The sequence below is a fragment of the Falco biarmicus genome, chromosome 1 (assembly GCF_023638135.1).
Source record: "Falco biarmicus isolate bFalBia1 chromosome 1, bFalBia1.pri, whole genome shotgun sequence".
NCBI classification, from domain to species: Eukaryota; Metazoa; Chordata; class Aves; order Falconiformes; family Falconidae; genus Falco; species Falco biarmicus.
This window is the reverse complement of record NC_079288.1, coordinates 959,102-971,855: the sequence shown is the minus strand read 5'-3', so window position 1 is coordinate 971,855 and position 12,754 is coordinate 959,102. Positions and strand designations below refer to the sequence as shown.

The following is a 12,754-nucleotide window of genomic DNA, read 5'->3' as shown; positions in this document are numbered from 1 at the left end:
ACTCGAGAAACAGCTTTATTAGGAAACGCCTCCCGGGCGGCGGGAGGGAGAGCCCGGGGGCGGCAGCGCCCCGGCCCTTTGCCAGCTCGGCCCCGATTCCGCAGCGGTGCTGAGCCCCCGGCGACAGGACAGCGGGGACCCCCAGCAGCAGCCAGGGGAGCCAGGCCGAGACAACCAGTGGCAAAATGAATGCAGGTTGCAAAAAAAAAAAAAAAAAAAAAAAAAGCCTTTCCCAGGATCACAGAATGATGCTTTTTTTTTAAAAAAAAAAATCCTTCATCTTTTTCAGGCAGTTTTTTTCCAAAGTCTCTGCCTTGCCACGCAGCCTTCTGTTCCTCCACCATCCTTCCACTGCATGAATGCACCCAGACTCTGCCTCATGCTGTTGGTACTGGAGTCAGTAAAAACACAGCCCAAAACAAACACCCAACCCCCAAAAAACAGCTCGCCCAGGTTCCAGAGTTGCCCCAAGACCCTCTGTTTGTGGCACAAAGGCCCTGGGCCACGGCAGTGGGGGGGGGCGCGCAGGCCTGCCCTAGACCTCCCAGCACTCCCTTTTGAAGAGCGCAGCTGCTCGCCATGTAGCAGTAGCGTGAGAGAGAAGAATCTCATCTGGGAACAGCTCCTGCAGCTCTGTAGCCAACTCAGAGTCTTTTTCGTCAAGGTAAGGAATAAGTGATTCCTTCAGGCTAGAAAACAGAGCAAAAGTAGTATTAATAGATAATGTACCGCAAACTACAACTGCCACATAATATTTTGTACACTAATATTAAGTACAGAGTTTTAACACGTGTCTCTTGTAATAAGAAAGATTAAACAGGCAGTCAGATTTAGAGAGAGGCTAAAGGACCCAGAAATGGGAGGCTGCAGGTCAGAACCAAGCTGTTAGGGCCAAGCTGTGCGCATGGAAAGCCAAGTGTCCTCATCTGAGCCACTCCAGAAGTGCTTGCATTTATCTTTAGCGCCCATGAACAGCAGCTCCTGGTATATTCCAGCAGTGTTCCTAAAATAACTTGTGTAAGATTAAGAGTTATACGTGCCAGAAACAGGCAGTGTGTCTTGGAACTAGCTGCATATTCTTAATGTTGATGATTCTGCTTTGTGTCAATCATGACAGTCATTTGCCAAGGGAACAGTTTCCATCACAAGCATTTTCAGAGACAGAAAAGCTCAAGTTAATAACAACTGTGTTTGGTTTGGGCTGCATAACTTACCTCCACGTGGGTCTTAATTCATCCACATCTTTGACACGTCTCAGCTTCAAGATTATAATTTCATGGAGCTCCTGCAGGAAGGTTTCCAGCCTTGTGTGGATAAGGAAGGTGTTGAGGAGCTTGGCCATCTCTGGAGTGAGCTCAGCTTTGTAGACTGTACTGACATCTACAAAAGGATCCTAAAAATGCAGTGAGGGGAAAAACAACCAACCATACACATCTGAGCAACTTCATTTTGCGAAGAGGAAACAGCTGATTAGGCACTAAGTTATCAGTGCACCTTACCCTTTTGAGGCGCAGAAGCTGCTCAGATTTGCGCGTAGAGAGAAGTTGCCATAGTGCTATGTTGTGCTTTAGGTGACATCGTCTGAAAGCCTGAAAGAAAAACAGATATATGGAGTGAACCTGGATGTAAGGGATGTATTTAGGAACCTGTCCGCACCCTGCCCTGCCCATGCAGGTCAAAACTGCAGCGCAATGCAAGCACAAAGAGTTCAGCAGGGAGCTCACCGAGCCCTTTTAACCTGGGTGGAGAAGCAATACCGAATTCTTTCTCTTCCTTATTTTGCCTTCAATAATCCATCCTTTTGGTATCACGAAACAGAGTGGGAAAGTGATAGGGCTATGTCACACATGCTTGTTATAACGCAGTGCCTTTGCTGCCACTGGTACAGGACCTCTTTTCACACATCATTAGGAGATAAAACCTTCCCCCCAACACCACTTCTGAGAGGTAAAGGGATATTTTCAATCCTGCTCAGCACCAGGCAAGCCAGTGTCACTGAAAGCTGACTCATAATTGAAAGTTCTCCCTTTTCGGAGTTTTAGCACTGCAACTAGTTATGCTGACACTCAACTGAGAATTCTCCTTCCTGGTGCTGACAGAAGAGCCTGGATCTACAGAGAAGAGTTTCACCTTCCGCACTCACCCTGCACCTGACTTTTCTCTGTTGGGTTTTGCAAGAACCTATTGAGTATCAACAAGCTAGTAGATGCTCCATCTTGCAAACACTGGTTGCAGGGGAAGGGAAAATTGTTTCCCCCTCACCAATGAATATGGTGGAGAGAGAATTCTATCACATATATTTTTCAAGCTGAACTAATGCTGAGCTTGGAGATCAGACTGGCTGGATTTAGTACAAACCAGTGTAGAATTTACCCTGTAAGAACAAGAGCTTTGGTCTCAGGACTCACCTGCAGTACATGAGGGTTCGTCTGATCACCCATCTGCAGAACATTTTCAATGTAGTCAGTCAGAAGCATTTCGGCATTCTCTCCAGCCATGGACAGGAATCCCAAGGTAATTTCAGTAACAGACAGAGCATCACAGACATCACTGTAGGACTGTAGTTCCCCGGTGATCATGTTCATCACAGAACTGGGGAGAGCACTCTGAAAACCAAAGCCAAAGTAGTTGCTAGTATTAGTCTAGAGCCAGTCCTTATTGCTGCTCAAGTTGCTAAAGTCGTAGAAGATGGCAGAGCCCCTGATTTAGGAAACTGAAAATATTTAACTATATCCCTTTCCTCATTAAATCCTGACTGACAAAAGGCAAGTTTGTACTTACTTAAGGCATGCTGGGAGATTAGCAGATGAGCCTTCAGATGAACAAGGCAAGTGACAGAACACAAACCCAGCGTTTCTCAGGATTGCCAGGGGTCACATGCTTGCCCTGTTTCCTCCAATGCAGAAACTCACCTGGTCCAGCTTATTCCTGACATCATTAAACAGCTGTTCATAATTGCGATCATGCCTGTACACAAGGGTAGGTATTCCCTGTCAGGAGGGAAACACATGGTTGTAAAGCTTTGGTAACATCGCTTACCCTGCTGCAGTGCATGCCTAGCTGCAGTAACCTCTGCAGGGCTCCAGCATCAGCCAAGAAGCTGTCTACAGAACACACAGCTAGCTGCCTTGTCCTACCGTTAGGGTGATGAGCGGCTTCCCCTGCAGGAACTTGCTGATGACTTGCTGCTGGATCCTCTCCAGATCAAAGTCCTGCAACGTCTCCCCTCCCTTCTCCATGCTGTACTGGCAGTTGGACAAGATCAGAGGGATCAGGTCTCTATCAACTTCATAGCTGATCAAGTGCAGGTCAGCCACTTCTGATGGACTGATCAAGTACCTGCAGAACAGAAAAGAGCCTCTACTTAGAGCGAGGAGCCTTTATGAAGGAGGGAAAGCCGATTGCATGGTAGCAGGTCATACAACAGAGCCCCCAGAAATGCCTAGCTGGAATAGCAACATACCTATCGTCTTCCCTGATGAGTTTGTTCACCGAGTGGACAAAGTCATTGTGCAGACCAATGAGGTAACTGGCTAAGGCTGTGGAACAGAGACCCAGCCCCTGTCGACGTGGCAGAAGGACCTCAAGCTTGATGTCCAGGGTCAGGTCAGCATCACAGTAGCCTTTAGGAAGCTTAATTTCCCCTGAAATAAAAGGCAGAGAAGACTGCCTGAGGTGGCCCGCCTAAAGCTAGCCCATGATGACCAAGCCTCTCTTGAGCTGACCCAGGTCAGGAGAAAGTATAGAACCTGAGAGAAAAGCAGTGCTCTTTCCATTACATATAAGCACTAAAGGGAGCAAGTTCAGGTGAGAATACTATAAGAGGGAAACAAATTCTTCTATTTGCACCTAGATCTTAAACCTTTAATGGCCAAGGTCAGTTCTGAGGATATGCCTCAGCATCACTTACGGGAGGAATGTGAACTATCAAAGAGGAGTAGCAGAGGAGCGTGGTCCAGCAACTGGCAAGCCCTCGCTTCCATCACTCTTGAAAAAATGCTGGCAAAGAAAGCTACTCACCGTTGGTGTCCAGCGAGCTTCTCAGCTTGTTCCAAACAGACAGAAACACATTCACTCTCCTCTGTAACAGGTCCCTCATCACATCTGAGGAATAACAGAAAGACAAATCCTTGAAACACCTTTCACTGGCAACACCATGATTCTCTGTAATACAAGAATTCTCAAAGCACACCACTGAACTCTAGGCAACAGCTCAAAGAGATGCAAAGAGACTAAACAGACATTAAAAACACTCTAATTGTATCAGAGTCATTTGCTCTGTTTCTTTGTATTCTTCCACTACTGACTACTGTTGGCCCAGGTGACAAGGCTAGATAGATCCTCAGTCTGATTCTGCATAACCTTTAAGTACTTTTCTGTAAGTACTTAAAAAAGTAAGTAATTGTACTTAAGTGCAATTGAAGGAGTTGCCACAAAATGCCCATGTGCTGCTCATGAATGGAAGAGAAGGACATCTATTCCACCTTTTAGGCAGGCCCTGATCTAGGGCAGAGCTTGAAAATTCAACGTACCCACTGCTGCATTGAGGGATTTAACTTGCCTATCTCTGAGCAGAGCCCCCAGCCCTTGTGAACAATCTTCCTGTGCTTAAATTATCTTTAAAGACACCTGATGACTTTTCCAAGCATAACTCAAGGGTTAAGGTCTCCAATTCATTTGGATGGGAGTTAAAAGGAAAATATGAGGGCTTAAGATTGTAAGATCAAGAGAAGTTTTCACCTTTGTTTTCAACTGGACTATCCAGCACTTTTTGTTTCACTAATTACAGTTTTGGCAGTCTTCTCACCTGAGGGGCATTCGTTGAGGAAGTCTCTGATTGAGCAGTGTTTGACATCAGCGGTGTTCTGAAATTGCCTCACCAAATCTCTCTGCAGAGCCAAAATCTCTGGTAGGAATTTAACCAGCCTCAATTCTGTTTCCTGGAAGAGGAGAAGAGGAAAGGGGGTCTATGAGTAAGGTTGTTGTTGGACAAACCATTTTTGAATACTTTTATGAAATTACTTTTTAAATGTTTAAAAGAAAAAATATTTTACACATGCAGTTCTCAAGATTATAGGAAGTTATGAGGACAAGGACACTGTATAATCCAGCAGTGGTTTAGTCCTGGGCAACTGGCCTGAGCAGGGTTGGACCAGACTACCTCCAGAGTTCCCTTCCAACCTCAACCAGACTGTGATTCTGCAAACTGATCTCTGAACGTCGTGGTCCCTCATCCCTCTGTCACACTCACCTTCTGCAGAAACTTCCAAAGGAGAGGGACATTGTCCTTTGCATTCTTTTGCTGGACTACATGGCCCAAGTTCTCCACCGAAACCCTCTTTCGGCAGCTCCACATCTTGGAATGATGTATGTGACTGTCCCTTGGCAGCTGGGACAGGAAAGCAACTGGGTCGCCATACACTATTTTCACTATTGGATTGGAAGAAATTCTCTCATCCTTTTGTATTTGTCTATTTATTTTCAGAAGTTTCTTATCCAAATCCTGCATTTAAAAAAAAAAAAAAGTATCAGAATTGGCAGTGTCCTGCCATGTTGAACCTCCACTAGAGTCTATTTCCCTTACACTATGATGACCAATTGACACAAGCATGTCAAAGCAGAAGATGAACTCCTAGAAAAGGCATATAAAACATACTGCAAGACAGCTGTTTATACCATAAAGTTCTCCAGTTCATGCAACTCACAGGTCTTCCATTCTTGAGATTATGTATATGGTGGTGGGTGCCAGGGAAGGCAGATAGCATATAGTTGTTCCAAATTAATCCTCACTTGGACAAATACATTCAACTGAGCTGAGACACTTCTGCTCTTCCAGCTATACAAAATCATCATAGCACAACTCTAGTCTCAGATACTCGTTTCCACAGACAGAATAAAGTTGGTTGACCCTTACAAATTGAAGTGAACCTGCAGTGGTGTCATAGATGGCTTGGCTTTAGGAATAGCTGGGAGAAAAGCGTGGCACAGATACTCTACAGCAGGTCAGATTTCCAAGTTAGTCAACTTTGAACTGCACACAGCTGCTGAAATTTTATACAGCAAGTTTCTCACCTCCAATTCAGGAACAATAATTGTGTTTGCAACATCTTTTTCCCAGTTGTTTCTCTTCTCCTTGGTGGAGAGCACATCATCAAACTGAACTGGCCCTGCAACAGCAATATTTAGACTCTTACATCTGCAATATTTCAGCTAAAAGAAAGCACAGATTCTCCAAGTTTCCAGATGTGACATCCTTGCAAGTTAGCATGACAAGGCAAGACCATTTACAGAGATCCTAGAAGCTGGATGAGCACATCCTGGTCTAGCTGGAGAGTGTCATTCAAAACAGCACACAGTGATTGCAGGTTTTCAGAAGCTTCAGTCCAGTCACTCATTTGAATTATGTGGACATTTGTACAAGTCAGTCATAATCCCAGAGAGGTTAAACAAGTTGTCCAAGGTCAGAGCACAATCAGTGGCAGATCAAAGAACAGCACTTGGAATCCTGATTTGTGCTGTTACACACTAAAAACATGGCTATTACATATAAATCCCTCTATGACAATGACTCATCAACTTCAACTCCAGATTCTACTGTGAACCATACTCTGCCATCCCTCTTCTACCAAATAGCTTCTTGGTAGTCATTCAGAGGGCAGTATAGTATATACACATACACAGCATGAGCTACCTCTGCTGTGAGCTGAAAGCTCTGTCAACATTTCATGAGGTTATTTATTCAATAATTCCTTTCCAGAATTATACACCAAACCCTGCAAGCTCAAATACTTGACCAAAAGAGAAGTAAACAGCCAAAAATTCTTCACCCCCTACAGTAAGAAACAACCCTTAGACTTATGGATCTTCCTCATCAGCTCAGCTGCTTCTTGTTAGAAACAGCCTGTTAGCAAAGGTAAATGAGTGCTGCCCTTAAAATGCTGATATAGCTTGCAAATATGATATAGCAGGTCACTTTCCTTACACTGGCTTGGGTGCTGATGGGGGTCCTTGAGAAGGCTGCTGAGGACAAGATGAAAGATGTTGACGGAATCGTCCACACTCTTCCCCAAAATTATTGTCAGCTGTGCCAAGTCCTCCTGAATATGCTGCTGCAGGAAATGCACTGAGTTCTTCACTGGTGGCTTGATTATCTTTTCCAATGACTAAAGAGCAACAAAAGACAAGAATAAGCATAGCCAGCAACACCCAGTTCAAGCACATGTCGCACAGAACTACAGTCTCACCAGAAAGTCAACTGCATCCTAGAGGATTCCTACCACTTGAACAAATAAAGGCAGGTACGAGGGTAGCTGCACACATGCAAGTGCATGAAAGAACCAAAATCACTCCCAGCAAAGAAGTGAATTTGGGTCTTGCATCTTAAAAGCCTGCCTTAGTTACTTGGCAATATGATGAAAAGGACCAGCATCATACAAAGGTTTCACTACATTTCATGCAGCCACTATTATTGGAAGGTACCTGAGGATCTTTTGTAGCTCCCAGTAACATTGTCAAATGTGTAAGCAAGCGCATCAGAACAAAGACAACTGGGGACATGGCTCGATCAGACACTCCCACTGTTTTTCTTTGCTGTGGATCTCCAAGTATATGGCCAGTTTGAGTTCTGTCTTCATTTCTCCTGTTGGAAAGTATATATAGAGATTTTTTTTTGCCTTAAGACACACAAGAGATGTCTTTGATACCCACTACTGTCTTTTTGACCCATAAGTTCTTTGAACGCCATAGAAGCTGCCAGTTAGAAGTGCTGCAGGGGAATGAGGATTTCCAGTAAGTTTTGTACACAAACAAGTCAATTTATTTGGTTTTGCTGGCTGATTACTCTTCCTTCGACAACTCTTCCTAATATGTTTTCTCGGAAAGAGGCAACATCCAGCCCTGTAGGGTGAGATTAGCCAACTCCATGCTGGACTGACGAGAAGCCACTGCTGTTCGAATTAGTAACTTACAGCCCTTGTGTAAGAACATTAAAGTATTGATCCAGACAATCAAGGAGGAGGGGAGCTTTGGTAGAAGTTCTTCAGTCATGCTGATCCATTTAAGAAAGCATTGCCTGTCACTATATGTTGGTGTAAAACCACGTAACTTATATCAGCCTGGATGAGCAGGGAAATGAAAAACTAAACCAGCAGCTTGACAAGATCTTATGTTAAGCCAGTTTCTGCAGAGTTAGAATTATACCAGCACTCCTAACAGCTCAGCCTCTTCTCCCACAGAGACCAGTGTCCAAGCCAACGGGGAATCCCACCTTTCAGACAGCAGCATGAAGTGGTTGGTACCTTTTGCCTTGAAAGTATGACAGGCAAGTACTGCATCATTTAGTGCTGAAAAGGTTAATGAATGAAAGCATACCGGAATTCTTGAAAGCCACACAGTGGTTTATGCTGTTCCCCTCCAACCTGAGCACCACAATCAAGACAGCGGCTAGTTTCCATTGGGAGGCCACACTAGCAAAAGGTAAAATGAGAACACTGAATTCCAGATTAAGAGCCTCTCCACCAGAGAAAGAGAATGAAAAAAAAATAATCCAGGCTGTAACTGGTTAACTCAAAAGCTGCCATATACTTGCAAAGGACCTCTGCCTTTCCTGTTTGCTACATTTATGGTATAAGCTATTCTAAATTTTACATTACAATGGCAGAATGATTAGTAATATAGAGTTTAGAAGATGAACCAATGTGCAATAAAACATTAAAACCAGTAAAAAAAACTAGTTTGTGGAAAACACCTCCTGCTTAAAAACCCATCAGTCTCAAATTCTTACCTCTCCTACAGTGCAGGGGTGGCCATTTGGACATGCTACCAAGAAAGAGGAACAAAACAGGACAGTATTACAAGACAGACATTCATGAAATCCCTGTTAATTCCTCTCACATGGACCATTATCTTGGAGCAAGAAATACACTCCAAGATCCAATCAAAGGCACTGAACATCCCAAATCTCAAAAGGAGCAATAGGCCCATGTAGGAACACAAAGAATTTTTCAGTGCTTCTCTCCTTGAGAAACAAGGAATGGAAGCCTGAAAGATTCTGCTACTGAGTACCAAATGGGCTGGTAAGCGTGAACATTCCCCCACCCAGATTCCTAGTCCGCAGTAAGATCCTACTGTGGAAAACAGAGCTGAAGGTGGCAGAGGACTGCTCTTCTGCTCACAGCACTTAAACACTGCCAGAAGTAAGAGGACAGGTCTTCTGTTTAGTCTCAAGCTTGTAGTTGTTTACAAAGTTTGAGAGTGCAGAAGCTCAAAGCACTCTGGTGCATTACCCTATATAAACTACATAAACTATAGCTACAAATCTTAATTTACAAAGGATAACTCATGCTGAGGAGAGTGTCTGTCTTCACATTCGGAACAGCTTCATTCAAAACCCAGGGATTATCCTTCAGTTTCTTTCACAGCCAGCCAGGAGCACTTACTGTACCAGCGCAGAGTGGCCACTCCTTCCCAGGCCCTCGCCTGAGCCACTATATCTTCTGGCATCGTAGGCAGAAAAGAGTGCTAAGGAGGAAAAAGGAAAAAAGATGACAAATGAATCTATAAATCAGTTCTCTCCTGTAGCAGTCACTCACTGGTTCTTGATTCATTAATGGAAACAAGAGACATCTGAAAGCAGAGGTCATGCAGATGACATACATTCACATTTTCAAATTCTGCCTTTGAAAATCCACTCTTAAAAATTGTCAGTATTGTTTAGACTTGCATGTGCACTCTCTAGACACCCTGAACCAGATTCCTCTTGGGGATGGCCTGATGTACCCTGGTGTGTATTAGCACTTTTCCTTACAGCTTGGATAGCCAGAAGTAGAGGCACAGATCCCTCCACCCTGACTCAGCCCAGGGCTCCAGGAGCCATCACCCCCTACAGCACACAGGTCTCCACAGTGTGACCTGCCAACTGCTTTCAGACTTGCTCCCTCACACAAAGTATTTGCCTGATACTGCTCAGGATGCAGAGGTACTCTGAAAAGGTATCAAGTCCAGAGCTTGTGCTGTGCTAATTAATCCCAACAACACTGTAGAAATCATACATCGGTAATTCACAGCTGAAACAACAGGTTGGTGCTTTTGATGTTAAGAAAGGTTAGGTTACAGCGGATCCAGAAGATACATGGAAGAACCAGAAATAAACTGAATTGTCCTCTCAGTTAAAGCTCCTTACCTCCATGGTGTGCGGATGGAATGCCAGATTCCTCAGGGGCTGCAGGACAGGGTTCTGCCCGCACAGCAGGACAGCAGTGGTGTGAACAGCCATTTCAATCAGTGCTCCATTGCGGATTAAGCTTTGAGGATCCACCGTCAAAAACGGCAGTGCATTCATCACAAGAGAACCTGCAAGGTGCTGCAGGTCTGGAGAATTCAGGACTTGGGAGTTCTGGATGAACTCAGTCATAGCATCCGTTTGCTGGAAGCACATATTTAAAAGAAATCAAGCCAGCATGATATTACCCACCAAACTGAAGAGGACTATCAGCTGCTTCCCATACTGCATTGCCCCTGCTTTGAAAATATTTCCAGTCTGCTCAGATCAGGACATAACTGTATTTGGGGCAGAAGAACAAAAGGCTCTTCCACCAATGACTCAAATCTTATTCATCCTTATCCCTGAAGCATGTTTGTCACAAGCTTCCAAAGTGAAGTATCTTACCTGCTGTTTGGGATGAAGACTCGAGTCACTAAGTCCATACAGGGCAGTGACCTCCCTGAAAATAGCCAGGAGCAGATGGACAGATTGTACAGCCGGGGAGCTGCTAGATGCCTAGAAAAGAGGAACTGATGGTATGGCAGAGAACAGGCTATAGCTGTCACAGCTAAAGTTACTGGGTGTGCAGGCTTCAGCAGGTCTGTGGTAAAAGTTCTCCCCACAAATGAAGGCACATCATGCAGAAATGGCTGTTCAAGCCATAAACGAGTAATCTGCCAGCACTCAAGCTGACAGAGTTATATCTCAGAAACCTCTCAAGTATTTTATTCTTCTAACATCCAGTTGGAATTGCAATCTCACTAGGCAGCAGCCTGCACATGCCTTCCCTGCAAATCAAATCAAATCAACATGCAAGTGGAAAAAAAAAGAGTAAGTCACAACCAGTGGATAATAGATAGTACAGAGACATTCAAAGGTGCATTGTTTGCACACTTCTTCCTGAAAATTTTCATACACAGAATACATATTGGAAAAAGGTTACAAGTACACAGAGATCACTTTGATTTTTGCATGGCAAGGTACAAGGTGAGGCAGATACAGGAAGGCAGAGAGAGGGCAAAAAGCAACTTTGATTATCTGCCTACTCTCCCAGCAGCTGGCTACAAGGTGCCTGTATTGCATACTGCAAAACAAACTCCTACAATAGATTACAAGGGAGAAAAGCAAGATGAGAAATAACCCAAGTGTCATATGCTAGAACACAGGTGAGAAAGTAAAGCAAACGTGTGTGTGCCAGCAGCCACCACAGTAACTTTCAAACAAAGGCATCCAAGACTTCTCTACTAGAAGAGGCACTGCCAACAAAAACACAAAGCTTAAACACTGACCACGCAGAATCCACAACAGGATTATGGTAAGGAGAGCGTGCCCTACCTTCTCTGCCTTGAGAAGACCCTCAATCTTGCACTCAATCATGGCTTTCCCCACAGCATCACGCAGGACTCTGTAATTCTCGCCACATGCCAGGTAACGATCAATGTGATTAGACTGGCTGTTCTGTACCTACAAAGGGAGAAGCCCATGGTGGGCACTGTGGACCATTAACCACCATTGGACAAGGCAGGACCTCCTCTTCCTCCCAAGAACTGTGGTGTTTCAGCATTCACAAAGAGACAGCAGGCAGGCATGGCAACCCAAACAGCTTCTTGCTGCCTTAGACTCCATTCCATAGAGAGCAAGGACGAGTCATCTTCACAACCACTCCCACTGTAGTGAGTACCCCAAAAGCCACACAACAGTAGAAACACCCCAAAGCAGCACAAACTGGAGACTAAGCACAAACCAGAGCCATCTCCAAGGAGACACCTCTTTACCTGTTGCAGAATTTCTGCTGGGAACACCCAGTTAAACTGCGCCTCTGTGACAAGCTTCTGAGCAAATTCCATCCCATACTGACTAGCAATTTTCCGGACTAGGTAAACACGATGCCAGTCATTTTTGGTGAGGCTACAGAACACCCTCACATTTCCCAGGTAACGTTGCTTCTCCTCTACCTGGTCTTGCTCTGGAGCGGGGGAAGAAAAAAGAAAAGAGGCAAAACCACATTCTACTTTGTAAAACTTTTCTGTCAGTGCTAGCCGTAGCACCAAGCCCCTTTTACTGGTACTGACTAATTATACAGGAGAATTTAAAAGCCTTCTCTTCCTCAGATGCTTATCTAGTGTTTCCTCAGTCAGATTTTAGACAATAATTCATTCTTCAACAGAGGATGACTCCCATTTCCTTCTCTCAAGGAGTTTTCCCATTCACTGGTAGCTCATTCTTGGAGCTCTTCCATCTTGGCTCAGTAATGGCTTTCCATTATCTCAACTGCCAAGGTGATGGTGCTCCTTAAGAGTGATCTCCTGGGATGCGTTTTGCTAGCCTAACATCCTCAATGCAGGGGCTGGACACTGAAGTCCCTTGAAATTAGTTATGTTACCACACTTTGATGCTTCATGGACAGCATAAGAATCTGAGACTGCTTTGAGTTCTCCTTTGAGTCAGCAAATCAGCTCAAAACTTCTTTTATTTTTTCTGAAGTATCTCATT

At 44.4% G+C, this 12,754-nt stretch overlaps 1 protein-coding gene across 5 annotated transcripts in view; it reads right to left on the bottom strand.

The window, feature by feature from the left end:
- Window positions 1-2: 2 nt before the first annotated feature.
- Window positions 3-12,754, bottom strand: part of RNF213 (ring finger protein 213) — a 55,015-nt gene continuing 42,263 nt past the window's right edge. For 2 of the 5 annotated variants that reach the window (XM_056335059.1, XM_056335051.1), the window contains exons 47-66: window positions 12,037-12,227; window positions 11,597-11,725; window positions 10,667-10,777; window positions 10,181-10,423; window positions 9,438-9,519; window positions 8,783-8,817; window positions 8,371-8,465; window positions 7,480-7,639; window positions 6,983-7,163; window positions 6,073-6,167; window positions 5,252-5,503; window positions 4,808-4,940; window positions 4,021-4,104; window positions 3,464-3,644; window positions 3,138-3,339; window positions 2,913-2,990; window positions 2,409-2,606; window positions 1,500-1,589; window positions 1,215-1,393; window positions 3-689 (exon numbers count right to left, since the gene is read on the bottom strand). In XM_056335059.1, coding sequence (XP_056191034.1) covers window positions 536-689; window positions 1,215-1,393; window positions 1,500-1,589; window positions 2,409-2,606; window positions 2,913-2,990; window positions 3,138-3,339; window positions 3,464-3,644; window positions 4,021-4,104; window positions 4,808-4,940; window positions 5,252-5,503; window positions 6,073-6,167; window positions 6,983-7,163; window positions 7,480-7,639; window positions 8,371-8,465; window positions 8,783-8,817; window positions 9,438-9,519; window positions 10,181-10,423; window positions 10,667-10,777; window positions 11,597-11,725; window positions 12,037-12,227 — 2,873 coding nt within the window. In that variant the 3' untranslated portion in view covers window positions 3-535. The other 3 variants (XR_008821288.1, XM_056335069.1, XR_008821289.1) reach the window with 3 other exon arrangements.